This window comes from Protopterus annectens, chromosome 10.part0, assembly GCF_019279795.1.
Source record: "Protopterus annectens isolate FY-2018-M chromosome 10.part0, PAN1.0, whole genome shotgun sequence".
In the NCBI taxonomy this organism is placed as follows: Eukaryota; Metazoa; Chordata; order Ceratodontiformes; family Protopteridae; genus Protopterus; species Protopterus annectens.
Window position 1 is genome coordinate 371,633,678 of NC_056744.1, and position 13,959 is coordinate 371,647,636.

General features: G+C 37.1%; 2 protein-coding genes across 4 annotated transcripts in view; one reads left to right on the plus strand and one right to left on the minus strand.

The window, feature by feature from the left end:
- The window catches only part of LOC122813140 (nmrA-like family domain-containing protein 1), a 918,981-nt gene that overhangs the window by 477,074 nt on the left and 427,948 nt on the right, over nucleotides 1-13,959 (minus strand). The window lies entirely within an intron of this gene.
- Nucleotides 1-13,959, plus strand: part of NCF2 (neutrophil cytosolic factor 2) — a 612,590-nt gene that overhangs the window by 286,540 nt on the left and 312,091 nt on the right. Inside the window, exon 4 of the mRNA XM_044085286.1 lies at nucleotides 13,754-13,888. Coding sequence (XP_043941221.1) covers nucleotides 13,754-13,888 — 135 coding nt within the window. The remainder of the gene's footprint in view (nucleotides 1-13,753; nucleotides 13,889-13,959) is intronic.

Genomic DNA, 13,959 nt, shown 5'->3' on the forward strand with positions numbered 1-13,959 from the left:
TGACTGGGCTAGTCCAACTGGATATATGTCCATTTTCAGTAGAAGCCCGGGAAGAAAAGCTCCACTAAAAGTTACTAGCAATATAGATACAGTATATTTTTAAGGCTAGGCAATACAAGTTGTTTACATAATAGCTAAACATTATATACTCAACAAGAGTTTTACAAGATAATGGTGAAAAACATATACAAGAGGTATAGACAAATACATACTATACTAAAGAGAGCTTGCCAAACAAGGACAAGCTCTACAGTACCTTCTACGATAGTCTAAGCTAGTATCAAACTTTGTTAGCTGATAGCGAATACATTCAGAGGTTAATAGGAAGGAGTACAAAGCATAGCAGTAGTGAGATAAGTTTAGAGTAAGTATGAAGGAAGGAGGTGATTAATCTGGGTTGGTGCATGGACATAGTCAGTTATTTTTAAGGTATTCTTTGAGTTGCTTCTTGAAGAGTGGTGTAGAGGAAAGAGATGAGTTTGCTTGGGAGCAGGTTCCAAGTTTCCCCCATGGTGTTGGAGAACAGAGAGTCCCCAGCCTTATTGTAAGACTTGTGTATTGATACTAGTAGTTTATTTGCTGAGCGTAGGGTAGATAGATTTGTGTAGGGGGTTATCAGGCTAGTGAGTATTGGTGTGTTACTAGGATGATAGAGGATCTTGTGTGTCATAGTAAGTTGGTAAAAGAGAAGTTGATTATGGAGTTCCAGCCAACCCAGTTGTTTTAGATTGTGATAATGGTGGGTTCTAAATGGGGAACTTGTGGCAAACCTGGCAATGTTGTTGCACGAGGTTGTAAGTTTGTTGTGGTTGCTTTTGGAAAGATTGGTATAAATGGGTGAGGCATACAGGTGGGTAGAGATAAGATGGGTGTGGACAATGGTAGTTCTAGCTGTAGGAGTAAGGAAGGATTTAATCCTATAATGGGAGCCTAGCTTTCTGTTCACTAATTTTATTGTGTTGTTGATGTGTGTGTCAAAGGTCAGGTTTTCAATTGTTACTCCTAAGAGTTCGGTAGTTGGTTCAGGAGATATAGCAATGCCATTACTGGATAACACTGTGAAGTCTATTTGTGTGGACTTTTTTGTAGGATTAAAGAGCAATAATTTGTTTTTTGGGGGGTTCAGGAGTAGGCAACGCTGTAGGAACCAGTTTTCTACTATGTTAAGTACATTTTGGGTGAGGGATTGGAGTTCAGATACTGAAGTAGCAGAGCATATTAATGTTGAATCGTCTGTATATTGTATGCAGGTAGCTTGAGTAATTGTTAGATTTAGATCATTAATAAAAATGGAGAATAGGAGAGGGCCTAAAATAGAGCCCTGAGAAACACCAAGGGTAACAGGAAGGTGTGTGGATAGGGTATTATCCCACAGCACAGCTTGTTGACGGTTCTCTAGGTAGGAATTGAACCATTTTAGTGCAAGTGTATCAAGAGAGAGGATTTAAGTAGATCCATAAGAAGCTGATGGTTAACCATATTGAAAGCCTTTGAGAGGTCAATAAAAAGTGCAGAAGATAGTGTTGTTATTACGGTTTTTGTTGATGCAGTCAAAAAAGGATCAAAGGGCAGAGGTGGTGCTGTGGAATGGCCTAAATCCATGCTGACAGCTAGCTAGTAAGTTATTTTGGAGAAATGGTTGAGTAGTTGTCGATGGATACATTTTTCCATTATTTTTGCTAAGGGAGAGAGTAAGGCTATTGGTCGAAAGTTAGAAAGTTAGTGGAGTTACCACCCTTATGTAAAGGGATAATATGGGAGATTTTCCAGATAGATGGGATAGTTCCTTCAGGAAATTGTCCTATTTATTAGGATGGAAATGGGATATGCTATAACTTTGGCTGCTTTTTGCAAGTATTCGGCTGGTAGAAGGTCGGCTGAAGGGGTGCATGGCTTTAGTTTTAGAAGAAGGGTGCTAATGAGGGATGTAGGAACTGGTTGTAGGTGGAATGATGGCAGTAATCTAGTTAAGGTGGATGACAGACTTGGTCTAACAGGGGGTAGAGAATTTGCTAGTGATTGGATGGCCTCCGTAAAGAAGGTATTAAAGGCATTGGCAATATGCTTAGGATTGTTACTGGTGGTATCTGATGGGGTTGGTGTTTTGGCGTGACCTGAGTGTAAGAGTTTGTTTATGCCTGACCAGAATTTTTGTGGTTTGTGTTTGTGGGTCTGCTGGAGTTGAAAGTAGAAGTTTTTTTGTCAGTCATTATAGATCTTTTAGCAGCATTTCTCAATTGTTTAAATTCTAGATTATCTGTTGGGTTTTTGGAAGATCTCCATTTGGCCAGATTTTGTTTTTCTGTGAAATTTTCAATCTGGTTTCATTTGTAAGCCATGGAGCAGATTTAATCCTAATTCTGATAGTGCGAATGGGGGCATGGTAGTCTAGAATTTGTAAGAATTTACTATTAAAGTATGACGCTGCTTCCTTTAGTTGAAGGTATTTCAGTGATGACCAGTCACATGCTTTAAGTTCAGTCTGGAAGCATTCTAGGTTAAAATTTTTATTGGATCGAGTAGTTCTAATGAAATTAGAGTTGGGAATATTGAGTCTTTGTCTGATGACATAGGTCAGTGAATGGTCACTAAGGTCATCAGGAAGAGTACCTGCTTTATATATAGATGGATGATTATTAAGTAGGAGCCAGTCTACGGTGCTTTCTTTGTTGTTAGGTTTATTGATTCTAGTGGGGCAGGTAATGATTTGGGAAAATTGATATAGGTTAATTTGGGTAGTAGGCTTGGGTGAGCTACATGCAGTCCAGTCTATATTAAAGTCACCCAGCACTATGGTTTCTTGTGGTAGGTAAGTAGAGAGCCAGCTAAGTAAATTTTCAAAGGTATTAATGTTGTTCCAGGAGGGAGGTAGGTGCAAATTAAATAGATTTAAAGGTGTTGATTTGAAGTTTAGCAGCAAGTATTTCAGCATTACTGTCAGTAGGGAGTTGCACATTGAAAGAAGTGATGTGTAGCCATGATTTATAAAGAATGGCTACTCCCCCAACTTTTTTGGTTTTGCAGTCTAGTCTCAATATATTGTATCCAGGTGGGGTGATTTCATTGTCCTGGGTTGTTGGTTTAAGCCATGTTTCAGTAAGACATAGAATGTCAAAATAATGCACATCTAAGAGTGCATGAAGATAGGCTATTTTATTGTTAATACTATGAATATTAAGCTGTGCTATAAGGAGAGAGTCAGATGTTTTTTCTGGGGTGTAAGAGGTGGATGGAATGAGTGTTTGGGGATCACAGACATCTGTATTGTAGGGACCAGGGTTGGGGTGAATGTCTCCATCTAACAGAAGATAAAGTTTAGGTCTATGTGTGAACTGTAAAGTTTTAGAGTAGATGTTCAGGGATTTGCTGAACTTGAGATAAGTAATGTGGGCTAATCTGTGATACTTTGGAAGTAAGTAGACAGAAGTTGATGTGATATTAATGTGGTTGTGGGGGGGGGGGGGTAACCTGAGTTGCAAGTAAAGTTTGCTGGAAGGGATGGTGAAAATTAGTGAACATCAGATGTTCATAGGCAGTTAGAATGTAGGGTACAGATAGGAAAGGAAGGGTAGTATATAGGAGTAATAATGGTATGAGTGTAGATATAGGTGGTAGGGCCATAGTATGAAGGATAATATAAGAGAAAGTAATAGTAATAGGAGTAGGGAAGAATATAAATATATGTAATAGGGTGTGGGTTGGGGGAGATGTAGGAGAGTGGTTATGTATAGTGTATTAGAATATTAAGGAGTAGTAGTAAAGTGTCTGGGGGGTAAATATGTAGAAGGTTAACAAGCAAAAGACAAGGATTGGGTATTTAAGGGAAGGAGTGTGGCTTGGGAGGTATAAGGATAGGACCCCTGGGGGTGGGTGAGAATTGGGGGTAGGGAGGGGAGCGGAGTGAGCCTGTAGGGCGAACCGGCGAACGGAGCGGAAAGAGCCAAAGGGAGAAGCAGCTATAGAGAAAAACAATCTGTAAACAAACACTAGAGACAGCAGTAAAGATGTAAATATGTAAGTACAGAGTGTTACCAGAAAGGATGGGGGAAAAGGTGTTTTAGGCAGGAGAAAACATAGGGAGTAAGACTGGGAAGGAGAAAAGTGAGGAAAAAGGGTCCAGGTTCAGTAGCAATTAGTGGGAAAAATAGTCTATAGTGTGAGATAGCATGTTCCTGGGTGAATATTGTCACCTAGTGGCAATAGGAGGAAAAGCTAAACCAGGAAGGATACTTTATCATGAGAGCCTTATAAAGTATTTGGAGAGAGAGAGAAAAAAAAATAAAATGTAATTGGGGGGGGGTGAGAGAGGCATACAGGCTGTGGTCGACTGCTTAAACACTCTAGAGGCAAGATGTTAATACACTGGTGAAGAGTAATTACTTTAAACAGAATAAAAAGTTACTATCTGCTACTGCTTATTTGTACTGCTTTGGACTGATCTTGTATCTGCCTCATACCTAGATAAACAGGGTATCTAAAACTTTAAGTTAGGTGAATGACACACAAACTATTTGCCTGTCATCAGATGGACAATGTCCAGATTCTGTTTTGGTAGAACTTCTGCCTTGTATTTCTTAATTGACACATAAACTCACTTTCTTTTAGGTAGCATTGCATTTTCTCAGAACAACAGAATATGAAACGTAGTTGCTCATTCCTGTTACAGTGAGATGAATATTTGCTTGTATAACTTTTCCCCAAATTTTTGAGACAATGAAGATGATATGTAAATATAGGAGTATATGACACCTAGTCATATACTCATATCATTAACAACACCAGGATTAACAAAACCTGGTCAATCCAAAAATTGAAAAATAAAAACTATATATATTTTTTGCATGGGGCTTGAGATTGCTGTACAATGGGAAAAGGGCAAACTCCCCATTCCCCACTGTTTGTGATCTTACACTGAACCAAAGCCGGCAGTGGTAGATCAGCTGATTTCTAATCAGTGGGGCTGACTTTTTTCCATACAATGATCACATCATACAGTTTCTTTAGTGGCACCCATATATATATATATATATATATATATATGTGCCACTACTTATCTCCTCCAGACTCTTCTTTATGATGCTCTCTTCCTTATTAACCTCCAAGCTTCACAAAATTAAAACTTGCACAACGCTATAACAAAGTTGCTGAAATTACAGCACATACTCTTTTCAGAACCCACCACTGTATAGCACTGAAAAGCCTAAATTGGTTAGAACTGCCTCATCAACTAACACATTCACAGCTTCTTACTACCTATAACATTATCCAGCATCCATCTGCCTGTCCAGCACTAAAAAACATTCTACACAGCTATGTTCCCAGTTGGTCATTGTGACTCAGTGACCAAAACTCCTATCTGTCTACAAACCTATCAGATCTGCTGGGCATTGTTTGTACTCATACAAGGTTGCTAAGGCCTGGAACTCCTTACCTGCATCCATCAGGTCAATACCCACCCTCCCATCTTTTAAAACACTCTGAAATGCATCTGGTGCTGTTCTTGCTGAAAATCAGGATAAACTATATCCCTAAATGTGAACAAGTATGTTTTCATTCCTTATACATCCTTACTCTCCCTTCTTCACTTACTTCCTTACTGCTATTTAATTCTCTTCCCTAACTTTCTCTCTAAATATACCATAAACCTGTTTTTCCATCACTTCATATTGCAATTTCTAGTAGTATTAGACTAACTTAACATTTAATTTCTCTACAAACTGTTTAAAATTTCTCTAAATATTAAATGATTGTCATATACCTTGTATTGATTCTTAACCATTGTTTAATACTATGTCTAATTTGTTATAACTATTTAAACTGCAGATGTTTTTGTTTTATTTTTTGAAGGCTGTAAAATTATTGTTCTTAAAATGTTTTGTAATAGTTTGGAGATATTCTCCCCAGGCTTCCACTGAAAATGTTCTACCCAGTCAGACTTTCCCATTAATCAAATGTCAATAAATAAATAAATATAGATAGATATAGATATATAGATATAAGTTTTGGGGTTACTGAGGCTTTTCTTCCCACACAGAGGGTGCAGGAGGTTTGCCTGTTCCAAAAACAAAGTTATTTGGAGTAGGTCCAGTACCTTGTATGTAACAGGTAGCTTATACTCTTGTTAGGTTCATGCTGCTAAAGTGTGAGAAATCAAGTGTCAGTTTCTCATAGTGGAACCATTCTTCTAAGGTGTTTATTCATAACATCAAATTTGTTTTTCTCTAAAGTATCTGAAAAGACTGAACTTTAATCCACCTGGAAACAACAACTGTAGTGGTCACTTTAAGTGATGTGGGAGTTGTGCCAGGTAAATACCTCTCAGGTCTGGTTTTAAAGTCTTGCAAGTCTCTCACAGCAGAGTAAATCTACAAACTGTATTGTCATGAACAGGACATAAATATGCTTTCTTAATCAGATTAAACATATTGGGGCATTACGTGTCTTCCATTGTGTGGGCTTTAAATGAATACAGTTATTTTGAGATTTGTAACAGTGCACATATTTCTGGAATTGTGATATTTATGACAGGGTGTGCTGACCGAGATGGACCTTTAAGGACGGGTATTAAGGAATAAGGAAGTAATTTTGAAGCCTCCATAATAATGCAGAAATGCATGTTTTATAATTGGCTTTGGAACCTCAGTAATTCTGCTACCATCAGGTATTTGACTTCACAGCTTCCATTATCCAGTAGAAATTAGATTTTATAAGTCCTGTTTTTCAAGTAAGGCAAAGTTCCACATTTCCTCTATTGCTGAGGATATGTATGCTATAGTTATTATGTTCGACTTATCCTTCTGGTTCTAATAATTAGTAAGGGACAATAACGAACCAGCACAACCCTTAAGCCACGTGACCCTAATCCTTCTGTCATACATTTCTAGCAAATGTAAAAGGAAGAGTCGGTACAAATTGTCAAGTGGTTCACTCACCAAAAACAGGAAACCACAGTGAACAACAAAAGCGGTGAACCAGCCACTAAGGACAATATGGTAAAGTACTCCTGTACTTTCAGCCGTAAACACTGGCAATATAAAATCTCCAAAATAGCAATCCGAACAAACCAAATCATGCACAGAACTGCCACACCTGTGCTGACAAAAAACGATGGCTCTTCTTTGTAAAAATGAATGTCCTTTAATCAAAACCAGAAACAGGAACAAAAGGAATAAGCGCTTTCACGCGGTGCAACCGCGCTTCTTCAGATTTCATTCAAATATAACAAATGTCTAGCTTATATTCCGCACTAGGCGGGAACTTACATCAATTAATTAAATCAATTGATCAATTAGTAAACTTGCTGCTAAGCAACTGCTTGGCATATATAACAAACATTGTGTAAATCTAAACATGAGATACATCAAATTACATATAAGCCCTAAATAATCAATAAACATATTATGTTCCTGTTCAACCATAACTAATATCACAACCAACTCTTAAAAACATTAATAAAACATCATATTCATAGACATTAAGAACAGTAAACTCAAACCATGCTTATAAAAACTCTTTCACAGTCAAGTTGGTGCAGGCCAAACAGATCACAATATATTAATCATTATATTCAGAAGCAATCAAAACACTCGATCGCATAAATCCATTGTTGCTGTAACTAAAGCCTAGACCCAAAAAATGTGTATATTAGTAGCCTTTAATGGCATCTAATTTAGATGTGTGCCATTAAAGGCTACTAATATACACATTTTTTGGGTCTAGGCTTTAGTTACAGCAACAATGGATTTATGATCGATGTTTTGATTGCTTCTGAATATAATGATTAATATATTGTGATCTGTTTGGCCTGCACCAACTTGACTGTGAAAGAGTTTTTATAAGCATGGTTTGAGTTTACTGTTCTTAATGTCTATGAATATGATGTTTTATTAATGTTTTTAAGAGTTGGTTGTGATATTAGTTATGGTTGAACAGGAACATAATATGTTTATTGATTATTTAGGGCTTATATGTAATTTGATGTATCTCATGTTTAGATTTACACAATGTTTGTTATATATGCCAACAGTTGCTTAGCAGCAAGTTTACTAATTGATCAATTGATTTAATTAATTGATGTAAGTTCCCGCCTAGTGCGGAATATAAGCTAGACATTTGTTATATTTGAATGAAATCTGAAGAAGCGCGGTTGCACCGCGTGAAAGCGCTTTATTCCTTTTGTTCCTGTTTCTGGTTTTGATTAAAGGACATTCATTTTTACAAAGAAGAGCCATCGTTTTTTGTCAGCACAGGTGTGGCAGTTCTGTGCATGATTTGGTTTGTTCGGATTGCTATTTTGGAGATTTTATATTGCCAGTGTTTACGGCTGAAAGTACAGGAGTACTTTACCATATTGTCCTTAGTGGCTGGTTCACCGCTTTTGTTGTTCACTGTGGTTTCCTGTTTTTGGTGAGTGAACCACTTGACAATTTGTACCGACTCTTCCTTTTACATTGTTCTACAGCTTTTGGTCGGTTATTTTGTACACTATGGACTCTACTTTTCATCTTGGGCCGGAGTCGAGGGACACACCATCCATATGGAAGAGTATGTTTCATTCCAATGATAACCCTTTATTGTCTCTGGACCTTATGCAAGACACGAATGTGGTACAGACACAAGCTAATGGTGAGAACCTTACAGAATTTTTTCCATTATTGAAAAAGTTTGAAGATAACCTTTACCAACAACAGAAATATGTTTGGCAGCGGCTTCATTTGGAAGCATGTTTACACTTTAAAATAGTCCCCAGGGGGATGAGGGTATTTTGTATGCCCACCTATGGGGACTCACATCCCCAACTGCTCAAACGCTGGCAAGACTTGAATATTGAACTTGGGTTCAGCTATGCTAGACTCCTGATAGATTATTTTACACCTCTGGAGAAGGAGCTAGGGGATAAGATTGATATCATGTATAAAGAACTAAATGAACGCTTCCCTTCGAGTTTCTGCAAAGATAAAGTTAAACATATATTAACGCAAGTCAACCTGTTTAGCGATAGATTAAAAACCACTAAGCAAAAGAAATTGACAAGGGACTTCAACGATTTTAAAAGAGGTCAGGTCTTTATTTGGCCACGACATCAGGCTGAGCAAGGAGCTCAATATACAACTGCTTCTGGTCATCCAGATAAAGCCTTTCCTTCTAGCTCCACTTATGCTCGTGCCGCTCAGCCTTCACCCTCCCTGACTTCCACTGCTCTACATGAGGGAGATGTGCCTCTGGCTGCAGCTGTTAATTCTTCAGCAGTCATTGAACTTTCTGGTACACCTCCACCCAATCAGGAAGCCTTTAATGTTCGACCTCTGGCACATCCATCGGGCACCATTCCTAAAAATACTTTAACAATGACTTCCTCCACTGGTGCTTTTTTACCTTATCTGAAGAAGCAGGTCAACCAATACAACAGAGGAAGATCTCGAAGCAGAGACACTCGCAAAAGAAAGAATTCGGGGGAATATCATCCTCCAAACAGAAGGAAAATAAATTGACAGATGGCATTTTGTTTAATTTTTCTAATGTATCTTTGGATTCTCACAGCATTAGTGTTTTGAATAGAGGCCTTAATTTTATACCAGCTGTTAATGCTAGATTAACAGAAACATTGATTGACCTGAGAATGTTTTGCAGGAATATAAGCTTGAAACTTTTCTTCAAGAATAACATGAATGTTGAATCAGGTACCCCACATTTATCATGTTATAAAATCAATAGTACTTTCATACCCCCTATGCCTCCCCATGTAGAAAGCTTTTTGAAAGTGTGTGAGCATCAGTATTATAAAATATTTCAAAGCAACACAAAAGAAGGAAGGTATTTTAACCTTAGCCCTTGTGAGTTTTATAGTTTGAAACATCTTATAAAGGATCCGAGGGTGGTGATTAAACCAGCGGACAAGGGAGGAGGGGTAGTACTGCTTGATACTAATGACTACCTAGTGGGTATGTCAACTTTATTGTCTGAAGAAGACACTTACACCACTATATACTACAAAGATGTTTTACAGATCATAGATAGGGTACATGACACCATTTATGATCTGCTCATGTGTCGTCAGGTGAGCCAAGAGATCTACAACTTCTTACACATTGAGTTTCCTGTAATACCTATTATTAAGGGCCTCCCCAAGATCCATAAGAATGTTACACCGATACCATATAGACCTATAGTATCAGGTGAACATTGGGTAACAGCTCACATATCTAAGTTAGTTGAAGACATGTTGAGACCGATTGTGAATAATTGTACAACTATATTGAGAGACACTTATGATCTCCTTGACACCATTAAGGGCATCAAGTTGGATATGAGCCAGGAACACATTTTTATTACTTTGGATGTTAAAAGCCTATTTACTTCAATACCTAACATTGAGGGATTAGAGAGTATTAGGCAGCTTCTGAGTAAAGAACCTTCCTACAGTAATGATAGGAACATTCTTGTAAGCCAGTTACTTGAACTTATTTTGTATAATAATGTGTTTCTATTTGGTGATAGGTATTATTTGCAGAGATGGGGGGTAGCCATGGGCACCCCCTGTGCCAATACCTATGCCAACTTGGTTGTCCTTTGGTGGGAGAAAAAGTTTCTCTTTTCACATGAGAGCTTTAGACATGTCAAATTGTATAGGCGTTTTGTGGATGATATCATTATCATCTGGGCAGGTGATATATCATCCTTTAACATCTTCCTCAGAAACCTGGAAGCCACCAGTAGCTTCCTGAGATTTACTGTTGAGTCATCCACTACACACATTGACTTTCTAGATGTGACTTTACGCTTTACATCTGAGGGAGGCGTCACTTCTACTTTGTACAGAAAACCTCTGTGGCGTAACTCACTGTTAACTTTTGATAGCATGCACCCCAGGCATGTTTTCAAGGGGATTGTTGGTAGTCAATTTTCAAGGGTTAAGAAACTTTGCAGCAAAGAAGAGGATATTGTTAAAGAGGCCTCGATCTTATGTGATCTTTTTGCGAGCAGAGGATATGACATAGAAATGATTGAATGCATCAAACACAAAACATTGGGTGATGCCATACCAAATGAGGTGCCCCCCATACATAGATCAACAACTCGAGTGAATTCACACTATAGCAGGAAAAGTCCCATTTCTAGTGGTTTTGTTAGATTTTTAATCACATATACCAGTGACATTAACAGGATACAGAAGGTTGTCCGTGACAATTGGCACTTGTTAACTATGGATCCCCTAACTAGTAGATTTATAGGGGAACATCCTAGCTTTATATATAAGAATAGCAAGAATTTGAAAAGGATGCTCTGCATGGATGCTCATACTTCCCTAGAGACTTGTATGAACCCTACAGTTGTTTCACACAAACAAGGCACTTATCCATGCTATAATTGCAGAAGATGTAGTTATATTACAAAAGAACAGCCATTTAAACATCCAACCAGGGATTATGTCTTTATACCGCATTTTTATGCTAACTGCAATTCAACTAATGTTATATATCTTGCCACATGCATTAAGTGCACAACGTTCTATGTAGGCCTAACCAAAAGGAAACTACATGAACGGATATACAATCACCTCTATGATATCAGAAAGAGGGTAGAAACTAATGCACTTGCAAAACATGTAATAGAACATCCGTCACACTGTTTCACCTTTAGGGTTTTGCAATTGGTGGTTGACAACAACAGAGGAGGCAACAAGGATAACATTTTAGCCACTGCGGAATTGCAATGGATTTTGAAGTTAGGAGCTCATTTAGCACCAGGGGCTAACAGCTCCATATCTTTAAAGCCAGTGCTATTGTCTCGATGACAGTATAATAAAAATAAACTTAATTTCTTGATTTCATCATTTAGGTAATTATGATGAGAGAGATATAAATAAATGTATTTTAAACTGTTATCAATGGGCGCCTATAATAACCTCTGATCACAATTAATATATATCGTGTTATGTAATGCATAGTTGCTAATGTTCTGCATATAGATACTTTTCATTCTTAGGTATAATACCTTCAGATAGTTAATATATATTATGTTATGATATGCACAGTTGTTGAAGCTATGCATAACAGATACCTATTATTCTCAGTTATCTTCACTTTTTTTGGGATATATATATATACATAAAAAATTTTTTTGGGCAGACATAATTATGTATATATTTTTATGTTTTATACATTTTTAAACATATCTTTGTTTATTTGTATATGGACATGATTGTCCTTGATTTTTTAGTATATACATTTTGTTACATATCTTCATTTGATATTTGTCCAAATCCTTCACCCATGACATTAGAGAGTCGTTTGCTTGAGCCTTTTTGTGTTAGCTATAACAGTCCATCAGATTAAGATTTTTACATATGGCATGATATGCTCTAGCTATTTTTTAGAAGTTTTAGAAGAGTCTTATAAACACACGTTCAATTTATAATCCGTTTGCTTGATAGGATGCTATGTGGACAATCGTTCATTTTCAACAAGAGATTTCATATATTCATAAGAGTGTGATGAGCATGGAAGTTCACACCACATAGATATGTACATATATGCTTGGATTCATATGCGTTTATGCAACAAATATTTAATGCTTTAAATAGACAGGGCTTGCTATAGACGCAAGCTATTATTGACATCATACCTATAGCATATAATGAAACTAATGGTAGAAGTCATATATCTTTACTGTTGCTTTAAATAATATCTCAACCTGGCAGCCATAGCGTTATGGCGTCAGAGTGTTATACAGCGATGCTAAGCTTGAACTTTTTGTTTTTGTTCTACACTGGCATGTTTAGTGAGACAGATATAGTTGAATGTAAGTAATTTGGCATCTATTACTCATAACGAGAATCCATAGATATACACATGGTATGATATATCTGCATTTTTGCTACTATAATGACACATTTTATTGAACGTAACTATATAGGCGTGTTTTACATTTTGAAGCTGTATGCGGTCTACAAGAGGACTGAGACCTGCATTGTTTTAGATGTGTGCCATTAAAGGCTACTAATATACACATTTTTTGGGTCTAGGCTTTAGTTACAGCAACAATGGATTTATGCGATCGAGTGTTTTGATTGCTTCTGAATATAATGATTAATATATTGTGATCTGTTTGGCCTGCACCAACTTGACTGTGAAAGAGTTTTTATAAGCATGGTTTGAGTTTACTGTTCTTAATGTCTATGAATATGATGTTTTATTAATGTTTTTAAGAGTTGGTTGTGATATTAGTTATGGTTGAACAGGAACATAATATGTTTATTGATTATTTAGGGCTTATATGTAATTTGATGTATCTCATGTTTAGATTTACACAATGTTTGTTATATATGCCAAGCAACAGTTGCTTAGCAGCAAGTTTACTAATTGATCAATTGATTTAATTAATTGATGTAAGTTCCCGCCTAGTGCGGAATATAAGCTAGACATTTGTTATATTTAAATGAAATCTGAAGAAGCGCGGTTGCACCGCGTGAAAGCGCTTATTCCTTTTGTTCCTGTTTCTGGTTTTGATTAAAGGACATTCATTTTTACAAAGAAGAGCCATCGTTTTTTGTCAGCACAGGTGTGGCAGTTCTGTGCATGATTTGGTTTGTTCGGATTGCTATTTTGGAGATTTTATATTGCCAGTGTTTACGGCTGAAAGTACAGGAGTACTTTACCATATTGTCCTTAGTGGCTGGTTCACCGCTTTTGTTGTTCACATTTCTAGCAAACATATATGAAATGGACATTGATCTTCATTTGTCTTTTACCAGGTGTTGTACAACACAGCTCTTGTTCATGCCCAGCTGAACCAATGGCAAATGGCAGAGGAATTCCTTACAAAGGCAGCCAGTTACAAGACAGAATATTCACGAGGTAATACTGAACGAGCTCTGGATGCCATTATGGTAAGCTGCATTTCTTACCATGTGAACAAAATGCTGTGAAGTTACACCTAATGAGAGCTCTGCTTTTAAGA